Source organism: Octopus bimaculoides, chromosome 1 (assembly GCF_046866305.1).
Source record: "Octopus bimaculoides isolate indiv1 chromosome 1, ASM4686630v1, whole genome shotgun sequence".
In the NCBI taxonomy this organism is placed as follows: Eukaryota; Metazoa; Mollusca; class Cephalopoda; order Octopoda; family Octopodidae; genus Octopus; species Octopus bimaculoides.
Genome location: NC_142928.1, coordinates 160621798 through 160644362, shown reverse-complemented (window position 1 = coordinate 160644362; position 22565 = coordinate 160621798). Strand labels below are relative to the sequence as shown.

Genomic DNA, 22565 nt, shown 5'->3' with positions numbered 1-22565 from the left:
GATTATTCAAACCATGACCATCGTTAGTGGCAGTATCATCATTGTCTTCATCGTTATTGTTTAGTGGATGAAATGTGCAAATTAGCAAGGAAAATTCTTCTCAGAGAAGTTAGAGTGTAATGAAGAGAAGAAAAGGTGGAAAATTTTGGATAGGGGCTGGGATGTTGAAAAATAAACATTAGGGTATTTATTGCTAGTTACTCACTTAATAAAGTGGTGGCTTTGTTTAGCCCATGTCAGTGCTGGTCAGAAAGACATATAACGAAAAGCATTCCTAACATGACAGTTCTGTCTTTTCATATACCAAAGACTACATTATCCAATGTGTCTTTTCCTTTTTAAAGCAATGGGGTATAGTTTGAGATAGATTTGGCTGCAAATTTTACAGATTGTTCAGGAAGGTAGCACCAAAAAAAAAAAAAAAAATAAAGGAAGTGATGCACTGTAGTGAAAGTTACTGAAGACTTCAACAAATGAATCACACTGAAAGTAATTGTAAAAGATGGAAAGGGGTTGAGATGGATAATGAAAGCTTCAGGAAGGTCTTCTGTTAGATAACAGGAGAGGATAAACAGTGCAACAACAGACTATGAAAAGTGGTTGGGGTGGGCTGGGGAGTTGAAGATTCCAGACGATATGGTCTTGGTACTCTGATGACAACTGTAATGCATGATGATATGGGAAATTATATTAGATTAATGATATCGGGGATGCTGCTAACGCAATGTATAACAAATTGTTGGTATATATTTATATATGTGAAATTGAATAGAAATGAAAGGCAAGCAAGCATAAATGCAATACTTAGGAAATTGAATTTAGGCTGTTGTTTACACCATAAATTAACATATATGTTAGGGTACACTTTAATGCACGCATATGAACATATATGAATGTATGTATATGTATATATATGTATATAATATAAATAATATATTCATGGCACAGATCAAGCTGTGTAGTTATATATGCATGTATGTATATCGGAAAAAAGATGAAAACATTGGGGATAAAACTGATTAACTATACTTTTGAAGTAAAACACCCTGTACTATTTTTCTGCTCAATTTGCACAGACATTCCCTTGACGCTCTTGCCCTTATAAAAGTGAATCCATGATTACCCATTGAAAACCTGTAGTCAACAAAGCTATTGTTCACAAAATGCAATACATACATATATATATATATATATATAGAGAGAGAGAGAGAGAGTGAGTGAGTGAGAGAAGTAAAAAAAATACATGCACATGCATATATAATTGTTGTATAGACATGTTTGTATGTGTGGTTAAGTCCATGAGAAATATTTTAAACCAGTTTTATTTGAAGTTATTTTTTTGCTAGAAGGAACATGAGGATAGATGAACTTTTGCATTTGAATTTCAGCTTGTATCTAACTCCATGGATATCTTTAAGAAGCTCATAAGAGCAATGTGGGTCACTTTTTTCTCAGATTAATTAAGTTTTGTATCTTAATAGAAAAATGATAAACTTTCACTGTTAAATGTTTATCCACACATGCATTGACGAAATGTTATTTCCAAAGTACACATGCATACGTATAGAATTTATCAAAGGTTTCATTGTTCACTTCTTACATTTTCATGCTTTTTTTATTTTTATACATAATTGACAACTAATTACTAATGCGATATCATAGCATTAATTAGGACAGGTTTTCTTCAGTTTTTTATCATATTTTAAATATTTCTAAAAGAATTCAATAGTTGAAAAATTAAAAAATTAAATATATATATATATATATATATATATGTGTAAATAAATAAATATATATATGTATATATATATATGTGTGTACATACATACACACCCAGAACCACGCTAATGGCTTAGGAATGAAATTTAGGATTTCTTGGTTTTCTGTGAATCGATTTTGATAAAACTTTTCCCAGCTGGTTTACACATTGTGGCAACACCATTGTTATGTTTTCATTATTCTGTGTAACGTCTTTTCTTTTTTATTTCAGATTCTTCAGTTTTTAGATGAACCACACTAATAGCTTTTGAATGAAAATAGCCCATCTAGACATTTTTTTCCAGAAAATGAAGAGTAATGATACATATTAAACATACATTGAGTATATATTTAACAGAAAACCATGATAATATTATAACATTTATTGACATAATGAATTATTTAGCCACATGAGCACCATTTCGATGGATAACTTCAAAAACCTTATTAGTCATGGAATCTGTCAATTTCTTAATTGTAGCAGGTTGGACAGCCTCTGCTGCATCTTTGATGGTTGCCCATAAGACATCTTTTGACGTAAATTGACGTCTATCGGCATAAACATCTTGTTTAATGATGGACCAAAGATTTTTGATAGGGTTAAGATCCAGAGATGCTGGCGGCCACACCGTTGACCTTTCACCGTGTATGCTGTAAGACCTTAGTAAGGATCACCCTGGTTTCATCAGTGAACAGAACAGAACTTATGTACTTTTGGGCCCATTGAAGCCTCAAACTCCTGTGACGGGATGTTAAAGGAAGCAGTTTCAAGGGTCCTCGCACGGAAGTCATGGTCCTGAGGATACAATTTCTGGTGGTTTTCGGTACATGAAGAAGTCCGGAGGCGGTGAAAATGGTTTTACTTGTTTGTCCAAGTTTCCCATGTAACTTGCGGCCAATATGTCTTAAATCCCTAGCTGTGACAGTCTTGGAGGTTCCACAATTGGACCATTTCTTCTTTGGCGAAGAGTCCTTCAGTAATTGTCTAACCATGTCCACATGACGACCTAACTTCTCTGCAATGACATGAAGAGAGGTTCCTTTAGCACTTTCCTTGATGATGACAGACTTTCTGTTCATCATTAAGGCCTTTTCCTCATCCCATTGTTCTTAGAGAGGAGAGACACTATTAGTGTGGTTCACCCAAAAACTGAAGAATCTGAAATAAAAAAGAAAGGACGTTACACAGAATAATGAAAACATAGCAATGGTGTTGCCATAGTATGCAAAGCAGCTGGGAAACGTTTTATCGGAATTGATTCACAGAAAACAGAAATCCTAAATTTCACTCCTAAGCTATTATCATGGTTCTGGGTTATATATAAAATATAAAATATTACAAAAAAAAAAAAGAAGAAAAATAAGTGACAAAACTGCAATTTTCCCCCCCATACGACTCCCACTCCCAGAATAGCAATTATGTTGGTTATTTTGTTGATATATTGACATCTATTATGTCTGGCTGATTTTGCTGAGAATATCTTTGATTTCCATTGTTTACTGTAGATTTGTGGGACATAGTGCAACAACGCGTTTATTGATTTTTGTCTATTATATACACTTTGGTTTATAATTGAAGAATATCTACCACTATGTGGCTAATAATTTTTTTAGTATGAAATGTTAACAGAATCTTTTGGGATAAAAACAAAAACAAAACAAAAAAAAACAAACAAACAAAAATACGTTATCTTGGTATTGATAAATTATAAAGTATGAATGAAGAATATGACTCCCATCTGCTGGGTAGAGTTGAACATTGAATGGCATGTAGTTCTTGTAGTTAACTGAATGTAAGACTGATTAATATGGTTCATAATAATAATAATAATGTTAATAATAATTAGAGTGTAATCTGAACACTCTGGAAATAGTGTTAGATGAAAACATTTCACTCCCTCCCTTTTCACTGTCCTCAGTTTCTATTAGAAAGTAGATGATTTAGTTCTTGTGGGCTGTCAGGAAAATTATTTTTATAAAAAAATTAATGGATGACTATTTTTGTATTACATTAATTACCATTTATTTATAAACAGAACTGAGTATTTAATTAGGTGAAGCCAAGATACCGAGTTTTGCCATCAGCTCAGTGAAGCAATTTTTTATTTTGGCAATCCTGTTTTTTAACTGCTGTCACCAACTTAAGCCTTAACTTCTCAGTAGTCTTGGTAGCAGTGTTAACATTTTTAATAGAGTTTAACCCTGTTGATGAATAAAGGTGTATATATCAAGGCAAATGAAGATATTTAATCCATGAAATTGATATGAGCAATATATTGGGTATTTGCTTTGGAGATATTTTCTAATATTTGCTCATAAATAAATTATTATGTGGTAAATAAATTATTATCTGGTAAATAAATTATTAGCTCTTATGACTAGCTAATTTTTTGCAGGTATAATATATATATACTTAAACAAACACAAAAAGTTTCTGTGTATGTATATATACTTCATTATACTGTTTCATTTGTGTGGACACTATGTAGTGCTTAAAACTTAATATATTATTACTTTTAATTCAGTAGCCAAGTTAATAGAAATTCTCACAGAAGTTTTCTGATTCATTTGGAGTTACTTTGCGACATCAGCGGCCTTACAAGAGGACTGTTTCATTTCAACAATCTGCTTGCAACCCCAAAGATACCTGTCTAAGGGCCCAGATCGACCTCAGCAGGGTGTTGTTCAATCACTCTATTGATTGTTGCAAGAAGAATGCCAAGGTTTTGTGCAATCTTATGCTGGCCAAGTCCTCCTTCAGTTTGCCCCCAATTTGCCCTCTTTGAAGATCAGACAACTCTTTTGCTTCTGGTGTTTGCGTCATGGCCAGTTGCTATAAACAATCAATATACTATAATCTGATATGGAAAATAATAATATATTAACAAGTTTGAAGCATCAAGTAGTGTCCATACAGATAAAATGGTATAATAAGGAGTGTCTAGTTTGTTTTGAGATATGTGTGTGTGTGTGTATACATATACACACACACACATACATATATGTATATACATACATTTATATATATATGTATATATATATATATATAGATATATATGCATTTATATACATACATGCACACACACGTGTGTATGTGTATATATATATATATATATATATATATATATATATATATATATATATATATATATATTATTAAATACATATACTAATGTATATGCTTTGTGTATTTAATAATATTCATTACACTAGAGCTGCATACATATATATATATATATATATATATATATATATATATATATATATATATATATTTATTTGTTACACTAGAGCTGCTTTTATTTCAGAATTACTGAAGTTTCCAATACTAAACATAATGTTTAAAGTTCCCTTGCCAAATTATACTTTATTTCATGGAAACTATTTTGCATAAATAATATATAGCTGAATTACTGTAAGACAGTTTCACTAAAAACAGTTGAATAAATAAAAGAAAACTTTTATATATTTTTTAAGTATATGTATATTACTTAAAAAAAAATATTAATTCGTGAATGAATGAAATTTCTACTATTGTTCCTAATATTCTAATATTAGTGTTCAGATTTACTTTGTGTCATGTTACCTACAATCTTACTGCTGTCACGTTTAGCCCTATCTTATGCGTGTGTCTGAGAAACAATACATACACACACACACACATATGTGTGTGTGTGTGTGTGTATATATATATATATATATATATATATATATTAATGTGTGTGTATGTATGTATATATGTGTGTGTGTGTGGATGGATGTATATATATGAATGAATGTATATATATATATGTATATATGTATATATATATATATATATATATATATATGGATGGATGTATATATATGTGTGTGTGTGTGTGTGTGTGTGTGTGTGTGTATAAATATATCTCACACACATATATATGAAGCATATATATGCATAAATATGCAAACATATATCAAATGTATACATCTGTGTGCGTGTGTGTGCATGTGTGTGCATACGCACAAACTCTTCCATATGTTCATTGGGAAATAACCATAAAATATGATATTTTTGGTATAAACTGCTTGTCTTTTTAAAGAATTGTTTTCTAAATTATTGAGGAATGCTTAATATCAAACCTAATCTAGTGAGTTTAAAAGGTGGATTTTATGAAATTCCTTGTTATATTTTTCCATCAATATATTTAAATTGTTACATTTTTATATTTCAGGGTTGAGGTTTTTCAGAAATTTAACAGGCTTTGTGTTTTCTGAGGGAGAACTAATATTTTATGTGTACATAGAAATATATATATATTGCAGGAGAGTCATACATTTAATCATTCTCTTTTTTTTTTTTTTTTTTTCTTTTTTCTTTTGAAGACTCATCTATAAATTTTTCATCTTTATAAACTAGGTCATCGAAGTGTAAACACTGGTTTACTTCCATGTAGTTCATACAGCAGCATATAAATTGAAATAAAATAATATAAATTAAAAGAAAAAAATGAGCATGACTATATTTGCGAAGTTTGCAATACAGAAATTTTATTAAATTTTATTGAAAAAAAAAATAACAAAAAAACCCTTAAAAAAAACAGGAGCATGTATTTATTTGTTTTATTTTATTTCTTTCTGATTTGAATAATTTATTCTTCTCTAAATTTCTTATTTCTTCAACTTCAGTAAGATTTCTCTCCTTCATTTTCCATCCACTTTTTTTTTTTATTCTCCCTTTATTATTTATTTATATATTATTTTCTGTGAAATCTATTTTAAAACAACTTGTTTGATCTCGTAATTGTTCTTGTAAGCTTACAAGCATTTAGCCTTTGTTCGTTCAAAATTTGACTCTGCCAGAGAACAGATATATTTTGCCTAATAAATTTAATACTATAGAAGCGAACATGGTTTTTCCACTTTGTTTTTCTTTCAACCAGTCTGTGCTGGTGAAAGTGATTATAATTTTAAAATATTTATTTCAAGTATATTTGATCAGATTTATCGCAATTTTCTCCCTTTTTAAAGGTATCGTGTGGAGGAAAGAGCTGTATCTAGGGGCTGTTGAGAATGAGCATGGGACTTGGAGGGTTTTGCAGTTGAGTGGACTGAATATGAAAAATGAGAAGAAATAAGGAGGGCTTGAGTGGCAGTAGCTAATGAACAACCAGCTGCAAGAAGTCATTGTAATAGTGACAGTAAAGCAGAGTGAGGAGACTATCTTTATGGACAAGACGTTGGAGTATGTGTATTTGTAGAAGCAGCTCTGTAGAAGCAGTCTGTGTATTTGTAGAAGCAGCTCGGCGAGCTGGCAGAAACGTTGGCTCATCGGGCGACATGCTTAGCGGTATTTCGTCGGCCGTTACGTTCTAAGTTAAAATTCCGCCGAGGTCGACTTTGCCTTTCATCCTTTCGGGGTCGATTAAATAAGTACCAGTTACGCACTGGGGTCGCTGTAATCGACTTAATCCGTTTGTCTGTCCTTGCTTGTCCCCTCTGTGTAGAAATGAGAGGCAGCTCTGTTGCACATGTAGAGCATTCCATTGTTACTCAGATTTAAGCTTCATAAATGATTAGCAGGGAAAAAGAGGTAGGGCAGTCTATACAGTGGCTTGGGCAGTCAGAGGCAGCAGGATTACATCACACAATGTGGCTGGTACCAAACATTATGACCTGGTACCAAAAAACAACACATCTCTATCTTAGTCTCTGAGACTAAGATAGACAGATAGCTAGATATACTCTTTACCAACAGTAGTACCAAACCAGCTCATATGAATTAGGGAAATGGGAAACTAGTCAGTAGGCTGTGTATCAAAGGAGTAAAAGTAAATGAGAAATATTTTAATCTGTCTCCAAATAAATTCAGTACAATCTGATAGAAATATTGCGGCTTTTTTCAACAAAAACAATAATATTTAACAAAAATATCTTTAAATGACGGTCTGACCATCTGCCAAGCAAATGGAAAGCAGTAATTAAAGTAGATGGTGAATATGTTCCGGAATAATCATTTAAAGATGTTTTTGTTACATGTTGTTATTGTTTTTGTTGAATAAAATTTGTTGTAAATAAGCCGCAATAATTATGCACCAACCCAATATATCATATTGTGATGTCTACAGTTGCACAGTGGTAAATTCTCAAATTGTTAATCATAGCATACCATCTATTTGCTTGCTGGAAATGCCTCACATGTGTTCTTTGGGAAAAGTTGCATAATACTTCCTTGTGATATAAACATAAAGCTTTTCACTTATATCTAAATGTAATCATTTTTGCTCATGCCAGCTTTTTATCAGGTTACATCAATTTCAATGCATCTTTAGAGGATGGTTTTTTGAAGGCAGGAGTAGAGTGGGGCTTGGGTTTACAAACAGGATCCCAATCTTATCAAGTCACATGTTCCGATCATCTGGATATTGTTACACTGGAAGGATCAACCAAACCTTTGGAGATTATGTGACCATAGGCTTTACTCTGGCTTGGTGTAATGAATGGACTTATAGATGCAGAAACCATCCTGTATTTTTGGTGGTGTCAGTCGAGATCACAAATAGTTATTTGTCCAGCAAAGGTGGTCAGAATATTTGCAAGTCAATGAGATGCTCAATTTCTATAAAGGCACTGAAATTGTCTGTTATCAAGAGACTCAAAATTTATTCTGCTCATCTGTTATTATTATAAAGATCTTGCTTTAGAGTGAAAAGAGAATATTACTCTTATGTAGAGTAAAATTAGAGTTATAAGCATTTGACAAGTGCTTGCATGAATTATACAAAAGAAACGACAATCCTTGGCTGCAGAATACCAACCAGAAAGTGGTTAACCACAGGTCAGCTCAAAGACGTTCTAGCAGTGGCCATCCTATTTTTGTTTATCCAGGGCATTGTCTTTGCTGGTAGAATGTTGAAGGAATCTGGCTGGTATGTCTAGCATGTTGGATCAGTGTGCAAAAGCTCCTTTAGTAAATAAAGCTGTTTGAAAATGAAGATGACACTACAATACTTGAGTATATATTGTATCTGATACATTGAGAAAAAACATGTTAAAGAAGTCTTCAATTTATTGCTTTCCTAAATGGTAACCAGTTTAGATGCTAGTCTCTAGAATTGGTCAAAATGAAATATGGAAGTTCACAGTACATTGTTTTAGGTTTGGTCCTGCTGTCTGACACCTACTAATAGCCTTGGACTAACCAATTCCTTGTGAGTGAAATTTGGTAAACAAAAACTAGATGTTTGATGTGTGTGTTTGTGCTGCAAGTATGTTTGTCTTTGCATTGAGACTGCTTGGAACAGTAGCAATATGTATTTATGTTCCTTATATCCGACAGATAGGCAGTTTTTATGTATAAAGACCTATGAATGAGAAATATCTAACTTGAAGACAAGTACAGGTTAGCATATTTCCAAGAAATCTCATCCAGTTCATATCAGTATGGAAAAATGGACATAAAAAAAAAACTAAAACAAAGAAACTGAAAAGGCTTACATTATCATCATTTTGGTGTCCACTTTTCTATGCTTGTATGGTTCAGTTGAAATTTGTTGAGGCATATTTTCTACAGCTGCAACTGGATGCTCTTCTTGTTGCTAATTGTCAACTGTTATGAAACAAGGTAATATTTCCCCCATTCCTTTGAACAATGAACAGCTCAATGGCCAGATATGATTTCACAGAAGATTCCAAATGAATGATACTGCTTTTATGAGTGATGTTTGTTTACATTTAACATGTGGGGTCAAGACAAGGTGATATGAACAGACACACAGGGCTTAAAGTTTCTGCTATTAAGGCTTGGTTGGCCAAGAGGCCTTATTCTTGAAAGAAAATTGCTGAAGGTGCAACAATGTGGGACTGAACATGAAACCATGTGGTTGTGAAACAAACTTCTTAACCACACAACCATACCTGTGCCTATACATTAGAAAACTCTAATATTTTAAATAACCAATGTCCAAGAACTTATTTCTCATATTGATATTCAAAGAAATAAACATGGCATGTAATGATATTCCTACACAGGCAAGAAATAGAACAACTTATATAACTTCATTTGTCTTGTTTGAGATAATCTTCACATTTCAAAAGTTAGCATTTGCATCAGAAGCTAATACTTTCTACATAGATGTATTCATCATCATCATCGTTTAACGTCCGCTTTCCATGCTAGCATCAGTTGGACGATTTGACTGAGGACTGGTGAAACCCGATGGCTACACCAGGCTCCAATCTGATTTGGCAGAGTTTCTACAGCTGGATGCCCTTCCTAACACTAACCACTCCGAGAGTGTAGTGGGTGCTTTTACGTGTCACCGGCATGAAGGCCAGTCAGGCGGTACTGGCAATGGCCACGCTCAAAATGATGTGTTTTATGTGCCACCCGCACAAGAGCCAGTCTAGGGGCACTGGCAATGATCTCGCTCGAAAGTCCTTACACATGCCACGGGCACAAGTGCCAGAAAGGCGACGCTGGGCACAGGTGCCATCATGATTTCGCTTTCACTTGCCCCAACAGGTCTTCGCAAGCTGAGTTTCGTGTTCAATGAAGGAGACGACGTTGGTATGGGTGCCAGTCGTCGAATTTAGTTCAATTTCGATTTCACTTGCCTCAACAGGTCTTCACAAGCGGAGTTTAGTGTCCAATTAAGGAAAGGTATGCATAAGTGGGCTGGCTACACCCCTGGCAGAGGCCTTGGATTTAAGTCTCACTTGGCTTGCCGGGTCTTCTCACGCACAGCATATTTCCAAAGGTCTCGGTCAGAAGTCATTGCCTCGGTGAGGCCCAATGTTCGAAGGTCTTGCCTCACCACCACATCCCAGGTCTCACTTTGCATTTCCACCATATGTCCTCATTAACTGCAGCCCTAATATGATTAATGAGCAAAAACATGTTTCTTCCTCTTATTTTGCAACATGGTTGCTCAACTTGCTAGAAACAGCAGCAAAATCTCTAAAAGCCCACTACGAGCTTATGTAAAGATACAACATTAAGTAATAATGGGATGGTTGTGGCTGGAATGCCATCTTCTCTATCAACGTTGACTTGGCAATAAACGACTGCAGAAATAAATGACTTCATTGCAGAAAGACAACAAAAATTGTGTATTTAAGTTAAAATGGTTTTATTATTCAAAAGACATTTTCATAAAAGAATTTTATCTGAACTCTCAACACACACGCACACATTAAAATATTCACCAAATAGTCTTAGGTAATTAACCTGAGAATGAACAAAGGAATAAGAATTTTGTAGAAGAGACAAAAACCTTCCAATGCTTCAGATCCTTCTTTCAGTATCTTTTATAATTTTCATACATAGTATAATGGATGTTAAATTATGTTCTACAATTAAATTGTCTGTTAAAGTTAATAAATTAAAATAGAAGAATTGAAAGAACAAAAAATGTCAAATGGAAATAAACATTATTTATTTTAGAAATATTAAATTTGAAACAAACTAGATCTTTCGCCACAGTTTGAATGTTTAGAGGGAGGGACAATATTTTCACAATGACAAAAAAAACAAAAAAACAAACAAACAAAATTTCTTTTTGTAGTTGTTTTAGTAAATTTTCTGTAGTTTTGTTTTAATGAATTTTTATACAGTATAGGCCACAGTTGAAATTTCCCAATTTTGTTTGAATGTAGTAAAGATGATATGACATTGTAGATAACTTAGAAGTACAGGCTGCAATAAAAGTTGTATCAGTTCATTCTGGAGTTTTTAGTCAAATATCATGAGAAACAAAGAGAGAGGGTGAGTGTAGAAAATAAAGCTAGCTGTAGCAATAAATAGCATCACATTGAAGACTTCAACTAGCTTGAGTTGCTTACAAGAAGCTTTATGAAGAAATCAGAGGTAATTTCAAAGAAATGATAAAAAGAATATTAGAATGAGACTTTTAAACTACTGAACATTCTTTTCCCTCACATTTCAAACATCTGATTACTTTGGGAAATTTTATAAAGTTTGTGTGTATGTTGAAACAAAGTTTGACCATGTTTTGGTTAAGTTTTCACAAAATACAGAGGAGTGGTAAATGTAAAAATTATATACAGTTTGAGGTGTCATAACTCTACATTCTGACGAGCAGCATGAGCTTCAGGAGCATAAGTTGGCATTAGTTCTTCAATGACTTTGATAAAATCAGATTTTTCAGCACATCCTTTGCATGCTCCATCTTCTCCCCATTGTGATAATATCTTCTTCAAGTCTTTAACTTTCAGCTTCTTCAAATTCGTTTTTGCTAAGTCAATCATTTTTTCTGAAAAAGAAAATTGGAATAAATAGTTAAGTCAACCGGAAATAATTACAAGTATATTTTAATGTCTTCAATTTTTTTTCTATGGACACAGTCTGTGATCCGTCTATCTAGCTGTAAAATAGGTATTAGATGCTGGTATAGTTCACAACTATAAGCAACAGCAGCATGATAATAGACTTTTCTTAAATAGATCATTGTAGCCTTATACCCAGTGGCTTATAAGACTCATTTTACATAATTCAAGTGTTAAAAACAAAACTTCTGGGACTCTGTAAAGTCCCAAAGGTCCTTCCTAGATGTTCTCTCTAACAATGGCTTTTGAATGTTTATGCAAGTTAAAATATCCACTCACTGAAACTTCATAGAGAAGCTATTCAAAGGTATACAGCATACCTAGCTACTATTATGGTACTTAAATCCATCCCTCCATAAAAGTTGCTTAAGGTTAAAGAACATGTCTACCTAGATTACACTGTATCTAACTATATTACACTACTTAGTAAGACATAGCATCCTTTCTGATTCAATGTATTTGTGGCCAAAAAGTTTGTTTTAATAACCAAATGGTTCTGGGCTTGCTCACCTTATATAGAACCTTGAGTAATTATCTATTAACCATAGCCTTAGGTTGAGTAATAAGTTGTTAGTGGAATCTGAGGGACGAACATTGAAGAACCCCATTAATATATGTATGTGTTAATGATTATTGTGGAACATTAAAAAAGAAAGATGATAATTACCATATTTCAAATCACAGATCTGACGATCTTTCTTTTCCAGTTTTTGACAAACTTTTTCAATTGGTAGACTATAGCTCAATGGTTTAGTCATCTCATTGATAATGTTGGTAGCTGATGTTTCTAAAGCTCCTACATAATAACACTGAAATGAGAGAAGAATGTTTGTAACCAGAAAGAGTAAACAGCAGTGAACAGGCCAAAGAAATGACTAAATATTATGAAATACTACTATTGATGAAACAGTCAACAATAATCATTTTATGCTCATTCTGCTATGCAAAGATGGATGGGTCTGTGTAATGTTCACTTTTCAGCCAGATGGTCAGCAAATGATGGATGAAATAAAAATAAAATGAAATTCTGACTTATCTCTTCCTGCCACTCTCTTTAAGAAACAATTTAAAATCAATTTATATTTATAGGCATTATATTCTACTGCTCTCGATTTCACAATTGTAAGATTTCCAGTCTCATTCAAATTATGCAAAGTGATTCTGAAGTCCCTTTTGTATTTAAATCACATATAAAATTGACAATGCTAAAAGGATTTTTTAAGTCGTCCTGTACAATCATGGTTGATCCCTAATAATGGTCAGAGCAACTAACTATGTGAAACCAGTTTCATGAATTTTAAATAGTTAAAAGAAAGTGTTTGTAAGCTTTAAAAAAAATACTCATGGAGCATACAAAAATGATTTAAAAAAAGGATAAATGCAGGTATGGCTGTACAGATAAATTTTACTTTGCAATTATGTGGCTTCAGGTTTAGTCGCACTGTGAAGTATATTGGTAGACAAGAGTCTTAAAGCTCTGGGCAGGGCATGGCCTTGTGGTTGAATTTGGAAAGCAGAAATTGAAAAAAAAACTAAGCCTGTTGAGTGTGTGTGTTACTTTGTCTTGACATTGCACACTAACTCTAAACAAATGTCACCATCATTCAAACAGTATTGTTTGCAATCTGTGAGAAAAATGTCTGGACCATGAGGAAACATCATTTTGCTTGGAAACAGGTGAATGTTGGTAACAAGAGTAGTATCTGGCCATAGAAAATCTGCCTCAATAAATTTCATCCAACCCATACAAGCATGGAAAAGTAGACATTAAAATGATGATGGTGATGATGAGGATTCTTTTCTATTCATTTTTCAAAGCTAGCATGGGAATGATAAATTTTATAAATTCAGTTGTTTTTAGATTTTGACATCCTGCAGTCAAACAGACTGAGGCAGGGCAATATACACAAAACAATAGCAAAGGTTGGATATATAAGCATACGGACAATAACCGAGTCCTTAAGGTCACTGTATACCGTCTCTCAGAATTAAAGAATTAAAAAAAATAGAAGCATAAAAAATTCTAACAAAGATTATCATTTTACTTACAAATCTTTCTCTTTTGCTTTTGGAACCTTTACAGAATTCTCTAAAGAGCTTGTTCAGTTCATTGTAATTAGACTTGGATTCAGGAGGTACAGTTTTAAGGAATATTTCAATTTCTTTCATACACACTGCAAAGATACAAACATTAATATTCAGATAAAATAACAGAGAGATGTGCATTTATATTTTCCTTATATCCCCTTTCACATCCTTCATTGCACCCCATTACTTAATTCCTATGAACTCTATTGACTTGTGTAGAAATGATCAGAAGGGTTCTGTCCACATTGTAAATATTATACACACATACGGGTGTGTGAATATATATATATATATGAGACAGATGTCACTGGGCCGCATCATCCTCAGTCCTGATCACAGACTACCAGAGTCCAACCTGTGGGCGCCTGTGTGCTTCTGGCTTTGGGCTGCAGAGCCACATACATTCCCACTGCTGACACCACCGACTGTCTTCATTGGAGATCGATGGACTACCAAGAATGAATATCTATCTATCTATCTAGGGTGGGCAAAATTCCCCGAGATCCATGGACGAGTTCTCTCCAGCGGTCTTTGTCCCTTATCATCACTGTCATGTCCTGTGTCTCCCAGAGACCAGTGTCTGTTCTTAGGGCATCAACATTTGCCATTCTTGATCTTTCAGACCTAGAATGAATATATGTATATATTTGTACGATACAAATAAAATAATTTTTTTCTTAAAGCAGAAATGTCATTAGAACAGCAAAAATATTGGATAAATTACCCTTACAAAGCAGAGAAATTTGTTAACAACTAGTCATGAGACTTGAACCCACATCTCTCAAAGACTCCAGCTAAGTGCATTACCATTAAGCTAAATTGCCCACTGACAAATTTATCTGCAAATTTAGACAGTATAAAGCTACATGCACAACTACATGTATATAAATATAAACAAACATCTGCTTTATACATACAAGGAGGTGCTGAAAAGTTCCTGGCTTGGGTAAAAGAAAATACTGGAGGACCAGTTATAATTATGATTTTATCTAACATATTCCCCTCCCCGATTCACACACTTATTGTAGTGGTCCTTCAGTTTCCCTAAGCCACATAAAAGAACTCAAAAAGTTGGGCCTCCAACCAGGCATTTTGTGATACCCTTAAAACCAGGAACTTTTCAGCATCTCTGGTGTGTGTGTGTGTGTGTGTGTGTGTGTGTGTGTGTGTGTGTGTGTGTGTGTGTGTGTGTGTGTGTGTATATATATATATATATAAAAAAAAGTCGTCAGAATTTTGGAATAACTTTCATTTATTTTATACATATATTAGCGCTTTCGTTCGTCTTTCGAACTTGTCAAATATAACTGTGAAAATACAGAGATCTAGCTTATTTATATAAAAACAGGTGTTTTGTTTTTTTTGTTTTTTGGGGTGAGGCTTTTTTTTTTTGACACTCCTTAAAAAGACCAATTCAATACAATGGCCCTTTTCTCTCTCTTTTACCACATCCATCTCTCTATCTGTCTGACTATCAGTCTATCTCTCTATCTGCCTATCTATCTATCTATATGCTTATACATCTTCCATTGTCTCCAAAGCCTCACCCCAAAAAAACAAAACAATGTTCTGTTATAAACAAAACCCCCCAAAACACCTGTTTTTATATAAATAAGCTAGATCTCTGTATTTTCACAGTTATATTTGACAAGTTCGAAAGACTAACGAAAGCGCTAATATATGTATAAAATAAATGAAAGAAGTTATTCCAAAATTCTGACGACTTTTTTTTCAATATTTACTTCTGTACATCACACCTAACACTCTAACACACACACATATATATATATATATATATACACACACACACACCAAAGGCCAGAATTCTTTTGCACAGGGACCTAGAAGTATAGTGATCATTTGTTTTTGTTTGTTGGCCAGCTCAATGTTGAGTGACAGGAAGAGAACGAAATGTGGACTTCACACACATATGCATCATGATGTTCACACTTGCCAGTAATCTAGACAATTAACTCACATGAATCAATCTAATGCTTAGGCTTAACATTTTAGTCAAACTAATTTGTACCAAGCCTTCCTGCCCTGATAAGCAATAGAGAGAGAGAGAGGGGGAGGGAGGATGCAATAGAGGTAAGAGTAGTAATATGAAGAGAGATAGTGGGTAACCCAAGGAGAGACAGGAAATACAATAAAAGAAAGCAACAGAGAGTGTGCGAGAGAAAGAGAGTAATGAAGAGAACTAGAAGGATAACAAGTGGGGAAGAGGAAGAAAATGACAAAAGATGGACATATTGAAGTAAAATACTTTGTTAATTAGATACAAAGTTTCAATGGGATGTAATGGTATTTATGCCTGTTTTTGGAAAAATATCACCTGTAAAAGGGGTATTTTGAGAGAGCAGTTTGATAAATTTGAGCTATAGCAAAAGGTATTATGAAAAACAGGCATTCTTGGAAAAATTCAACAACTGCATATTTAAATTGATTATGGCGAGGAAGGGTTTGAATAATTGATGCTAAAGTGTATTGGTTTAAGATAACTGTGATCTCTACTGATTATATCAAATACATCATAAAACTTGAATTATTAATTTTTCACTAAAGGTTACAGAACTGTTTGGCAAGTAATAAAATAGATAGGTCTGACCCATGCAAACATGGAAAAATGGATGTTAAAGTGATGATAATACTGTTTTGTGATTAAATTCCACTGATTATTTTTAAAAGATCATAATAACAAACTTCTTAGTTAGAAATCTATATCTGAGTATGATGATTTTTTTTTTTCCAACTACAGATTTCTAACTTGTCTAGGTTTGACATCAAACATTACACAAACACTATATTTTGAAGACACTATGAATTACCTTCCCCCTATTGTTTTCTCACTAAATACTGACCTCTCCTGTTTAAGCTCCCTCCCAATTAGCTGCCCATATAATCTAAGAAATCTCTCCTCTTTCCTCCTTGGTCTAATATTCAATCTTAATACAAATCAACATTTACCTTGTAAGCTATTTTACTTGAATCACTGGTCTGAACAACTCACTATGGAGTCACTACCAATGTGAGTATGAAATTGGATTTAATGCTTTTCCCACTCTATCTCTAGCTTTCTCACTAAGCCTCCTTCTCCAACTGGAATATCTCTTCTACAAGACACCTTTATCTACCCTTCTATTATTATTTTAACCTTTCATTAACTGGCACAAAGCCATCTCCCTCAGTTACGAATGACCAGTAATTCCTGGCTAAAAGAAACTAATTTCCAGTCATAGTCCAAAACAATAAAGTATCATATAGTGCTATCCATGATATTCTTGATTATCTTATAGTACCATGGGTTATATTTATGTGTCACTTATTGGATTTGTTGGTTGGTAGATGGAGAGCTGAAGTAAACAAACCCATCCACTTACTGTAATTGAGGCATGTACAAATACACTTCTGCTCACTTGTAAAGCCAGTTAATAAAACTTTTATTTTGGCTGCATTCAGATCAACCCACCACAAAGCATTAGTGAGTCCATCTCATACAATCTGCATGTCAGGACAGAGTCAAGATCTGTGATAGTTGTATCCTGACCAAGGTCGACAACACACATATGTACCAATCTTCCGGAAGTTTGTGTGTCTTTTCCTTTCTAAAATAAGTATCGTTAAATGGAAACCTTTATGTTAATTCTAAAAGGAAGAGCAATTACATTGGATAAATCAGTTTGTTGTCAAGACAGCTAACACCTTTCACTTTCAATAATTTTTCTATTCTGTCAAGAAAATAATTTACCCGTGATGTCTTACTACAGGCAAAGTATTTGAAGGTCAAGTGTTTTAGAGAAGAATATAGCACAAACCTACAGAACAAGTCTTCTGAGATAATAGAGTGCTAATCACTAATGATCATGTGCATTGAGCTTTTTCTATAAATGATATCTAGGATACAAAAATGGTCTTGAACTCTAGAGAATCCTGATTAAGCCCAAAACAAATACCCTATATTTGAAACTTTCTTGCTGGCTGCATCAGATCCACTCATTTCAAAACTGTTTCCTTAATTCTACACTCCCCAAATACAGCATTATCCTATAGCATGTTGGCTCCCAAACTCGCTTTCTACATTAAAAATTTGTCAATCCCTATGTCCAGCATGCACACGACATAACTGTACACTCTCTACATCCTCCCAATTTTAAGCAGCTTCTATATTTTCTTTTTACAACAATGAATATGAATGCATTCACATATCTTCCTTTTTTAGGTAATGGTTAACAATTTTGAACAGTAAATGTAGGAAACAAAGTGTTACCAAAGCTTTCCTGCTCAGGAAGAATAATCCTCTTCACTACACATCTGCCATTCATCTTATAGAATCTACTTATTCTTCCCCCCACCTACGCAACAGAGCCATTAAAAATAATGACAAAATTGCATCAATTCCTTTCTAGAATCAAGAAATATTCCAGCTCTTTCCTGTGTTCATACAAAACAAACCTTACGAAAGATTTTTATTTTGGAGACTGCTCCCCATTAACTTCTCAATACTTCACTAGTCACAGTTTATCATTGCATTTTTGACTTTGATAAAAAAATATATTTTTTACAAATGTTCACAACCTAATAAAAACTATTTCAGCTAAGCAATGCATTAGAAACATTATAACAATCTGAACACTATTTCAGAAAACTATCACCATTCTTTTTGAGCATGTAACAGACAAATTTAACTGGGGCAAAATGAGTAAGCCAAGATAAGGTAAATTTGCTGCTTTAGTTCTCCAGAATTATATCTGAAAATAGACTCATAGACATCAGAAGGATCAGAAATGCAGATCAAATGAATGAGTATCATGGAAAAATGGCACATGATATGAAATTAACAAAACTTGGCTAAATCAAAAAACTCAACATAAAACATACTCTATAGCTTCTTCATGATCTGCTGGAGTGGCTCTTTTCATGATATATTTATGCATCATGCAGTTAAAGAGAGAAAATTATTGAAATTAGTCACGACTCATTTTACCCCATTTTTTGAAAATTGAAAATCATCAAATTAGACATTAATGTGGGGGAAAAATTGAATTGGAATTCATCAGAGAAAAGAATATTGTTAAACACCAAAAATTATCCAGATTTTTTAGCAACCTTCATTATAATCAGGTCAATGTTGAGGAAAAAATTCTTGAAAAAAGAAAAAGTACCTGTCACCTGACTATTTTCCAAACTCACTCAACTTCAACAACAACTATACTGAACAATTTTTACCTTTAAAGATGATGTAACAGTACAAAATGATGATGCAATACTTGCAATGTAATAATTTCAAATAGGTAGGGAGAAAATAACGAGAAATCAGAAAATACTCATTTTACCCCGTTTACTAATCTTGCACCCACTCCCTTGTCTACAGGATGTCAACTTAACTGTTCATTCTTCTGCGTATTGGTAAAATACCTTTGATATATTGAGATGGCTCATTTGAATATGAAAGGCTAGCACCCGAATAAGAAATAAGAGAATTCTGCTTTTTCCCAGACGTTTGCTGTTTAAAGGTAAACCAGAATAGAACTTTTGATGCTTTGACATTAAGCGATCTGTGAATATTGCAGTTACTTTTACTTTGTTAAACTGCAACTTGAATAATTTTGTTTGATGGCCGCTGACCTGGAGTTAATATTTTTCTTTTTTTTGTAGAATTATTTTTGGCAAATATTTTGTAGATCTTGTTTTTACCTCTTCGAATAAGAACTCCAGCTTAGAAAAGTTGGTCAGAACTTTTAAAAGGACGCCAATATTTAAGTCATTAGTGAGCCCAATCTGGATATCAGGATAGAGTCAAGATTTGTAATAACTGTATTCTGACCAAGATGGGCTTCGGAAAATTTTATATCAACAGTGGACAACACACAAATATATTTTCAAATATTTGTAAGTAAATGTGTGCCAATCTGCTGAAAGTTCACTCCAGGACTGTCGGCCGCTAAACGAAAATGACAAAGTGAAAGTGGATCGATATATTCAACGTTGAAAGTGGCATTGTTGCAATACCTGGTGGATACGTTGCTAAATGCTTCTACTGAAATTTGGAACAAAATTTGAAGATGTACTTGGGGAACAGACACAGTTGTGCAATTAAGAAGTTACCTTCGTAACTGTGGTTTCAAGTTCGATTCAAAAGCGCAAATCTTGGGAAAGTGTTTTCTACCACATTTACGGGTCAAGCAAAGTTTCGACGAGTGAAATTTCGTATTCGGTCATTGAAAGAAAGTCTGTAGAAGTGTCTTTTCTTGGGTGATAGGTTTAAAACCGCACAAGGCCCGCAGTACTTTCGACAAAGTCCTCTGTTGGCAGGTCTTTGGGCCAAGGGATCTTTTTGGCTCTTTGTTCGCTGTGTCCGGTTTTGTTCAAATAGGCGAATCAAAAATGCAAAGATCCGGTTCAAGCCCTCGGTCACTGAGGATAATTTATTCCTTTTCCATCAGTCACAGAGGCCCGGAAAAGGTCATGGACAACTTATCCTCCTCTAAGAAATTGAGGGGGGGGGGGAAGTAAATCACTTTTACCAAATACACGGTCATGTCTTTTCTATCATAATTCCATTCACATCTAGGATGCTTTATAGGAACATTACATAAAACAATAGTTAACTGGTACTTTATTTTATCAACACCGTAAGGATGAAAGGTAAAGATGACACAGACAAGGTTTCAGCACCGAACGGAAAGGGCCATAACTAAATACCGAAGGAATAATTTACCACATAAATCGATAAATTCAGGATCCAAACAGTTAAGTGAAATTTCTTTGTTCCCTGGATTTGAAGGAAAAAAAAAAAAAAAGAAGCCTTTTTACATTCTTGCCCTCACCTCCTTTGCGCACACTTTTCTTATGAAGTATGGGAGTTCGAGGGACGGATATTCCAAAAGTCTGTCTCTATCGTTATAGGTTTTCTTTTCCCTATACTTTATACGCACAAAAACATTTGGATTAAAACGCGGCACAGAAGTTTTTAAAAAAACGTGTGTATATGCCTGCGTGTATGTATCTCTCTCTCTATATATATGTGTGTGTGTGTGTGTGTGTGTGTGTGTGTGTGTGTGTGTGTGTGTGTGTGTGTGTGTGTGTGTGTGTGTGTGTATATAGAGAGGTAAATTTTGGGAAGTACATACACATATCTAATTTCCTTTGTTACTAAATCTGAGTCCTTGTCACATATACATATATACACATACATATATATATATATATATATATATATAAGAATGTATAGTGTCTAGTCAACACATGCATGTGTTGTGTGTGACAATACACGAAACTTATGAGCGAGCAAATGATAGGTTAAAGATATAGTCTAAGTTACGTCATGGTAAATGAAAACCAGAGACCCGTAAAAGTACATTTAGCGATATGATGACAATTTGAGGATTACATAAAACAATCGGTGTCGATGAATAGTAGGACTAAGTTACATAATAAAAATCTGACCGGATAGTGTTTGATCTGTATATATATATTATATATATATGAATGTTGTCCGTGCGCTCTCTTACACACGGTCACATATATACATACACAGAGAGAGATGGAAAGACTTAAGGTGTGCAAAGTTTTTGCTACTCCTATTAGTATTCGCATCAGATTATAAGAATATACACGTATCTTTCAACACGCACATTATATATATATATATAGATATATATATAGATAGATATATATATATATGTGTGTGTGTGTGTGTACAAGTACATCAAACTTGCACTTCAAAGTTAGTTCACAAAGTTATTCTCTATGTACTTACCTTCACACCGGGTTTCAGCAGCGACCAGAGTTTCTGACAGAATGTTACAGACAGCAAACAAAGCTGTTACCAGTAGCAATAACTTCATTTTAAAAACCAAACGGATAGATGAAACTGAGAGGGATGAGAAAGAAGAGACGTTGACAACTTATTTCAAGTCCTGTTGTATACGATATTTACTCGGTCACTTGACAATGTAACCAGATCTTAAGATTTTCTTTCTTTCCGTAAGGGGCGGAGATCGGAAATATGCTAGGGATGATTACAAACTCCGTCGAGCAATCGCTTTGTTGTAGAGTTTTCTTTTCTTGGATATTTTCAATTACGGAATGGAATATATTTTAAACGAATGAGATATTTGTGTTATAACGTTTGCAATAAATTTTTTTGTACTTCTCGAGTGTTATGTATTTATATGTGTTTTTGTCTATTTACAGAGATATTCTGGGTTTAGTCTCCAATTGGTTACACTCACGATGTATATTGCTTACTATCTTAAAAATCACACGCGTAGCCGATTGTATGTGTTTCTGCTATGCGGACTCAATTGTCAAGCTTATTATTTCAACGCTGTCACTTTTCTGTATATGTGGGCTTCTGCCAATGTGCCCCGTCAGCGTGTTGACTCTATGACGTCAGTAGACTTGGC

General features: G+C 33.8%; 1 protein-coding gene across 1 annotated transcript; it reads right to left on the bottom strand.

The window, feature by feature from the left end:
• Positions 1-10836: 10836 nt before the first annotated feature.
• LOC106881004 (mesencephalic astrocyte-derived neurotrophic factor homolog) lies at positions 10837-22518 on the bottom strand. Its single transcript, XM_014931188.3, has 4 exons — positions 21917-22518; positions 14119-14243; positions 12737-12878; positions 10837-11996 (listed from the first exon to the last, which is right to left on the bottom strand). Exons 1-4 carry the CDS (start codon positions 22002-22004, stop codon positions 11800-11802), a joined length of 552 nt encoding a protein of 183 aa, XP_014786674.1. The 5' UTR covers positions 22005-22518; the 3' UTR covers positions 10837-11799.
• Positions 22519-22565: the final 47 nt, after the last annotated feature.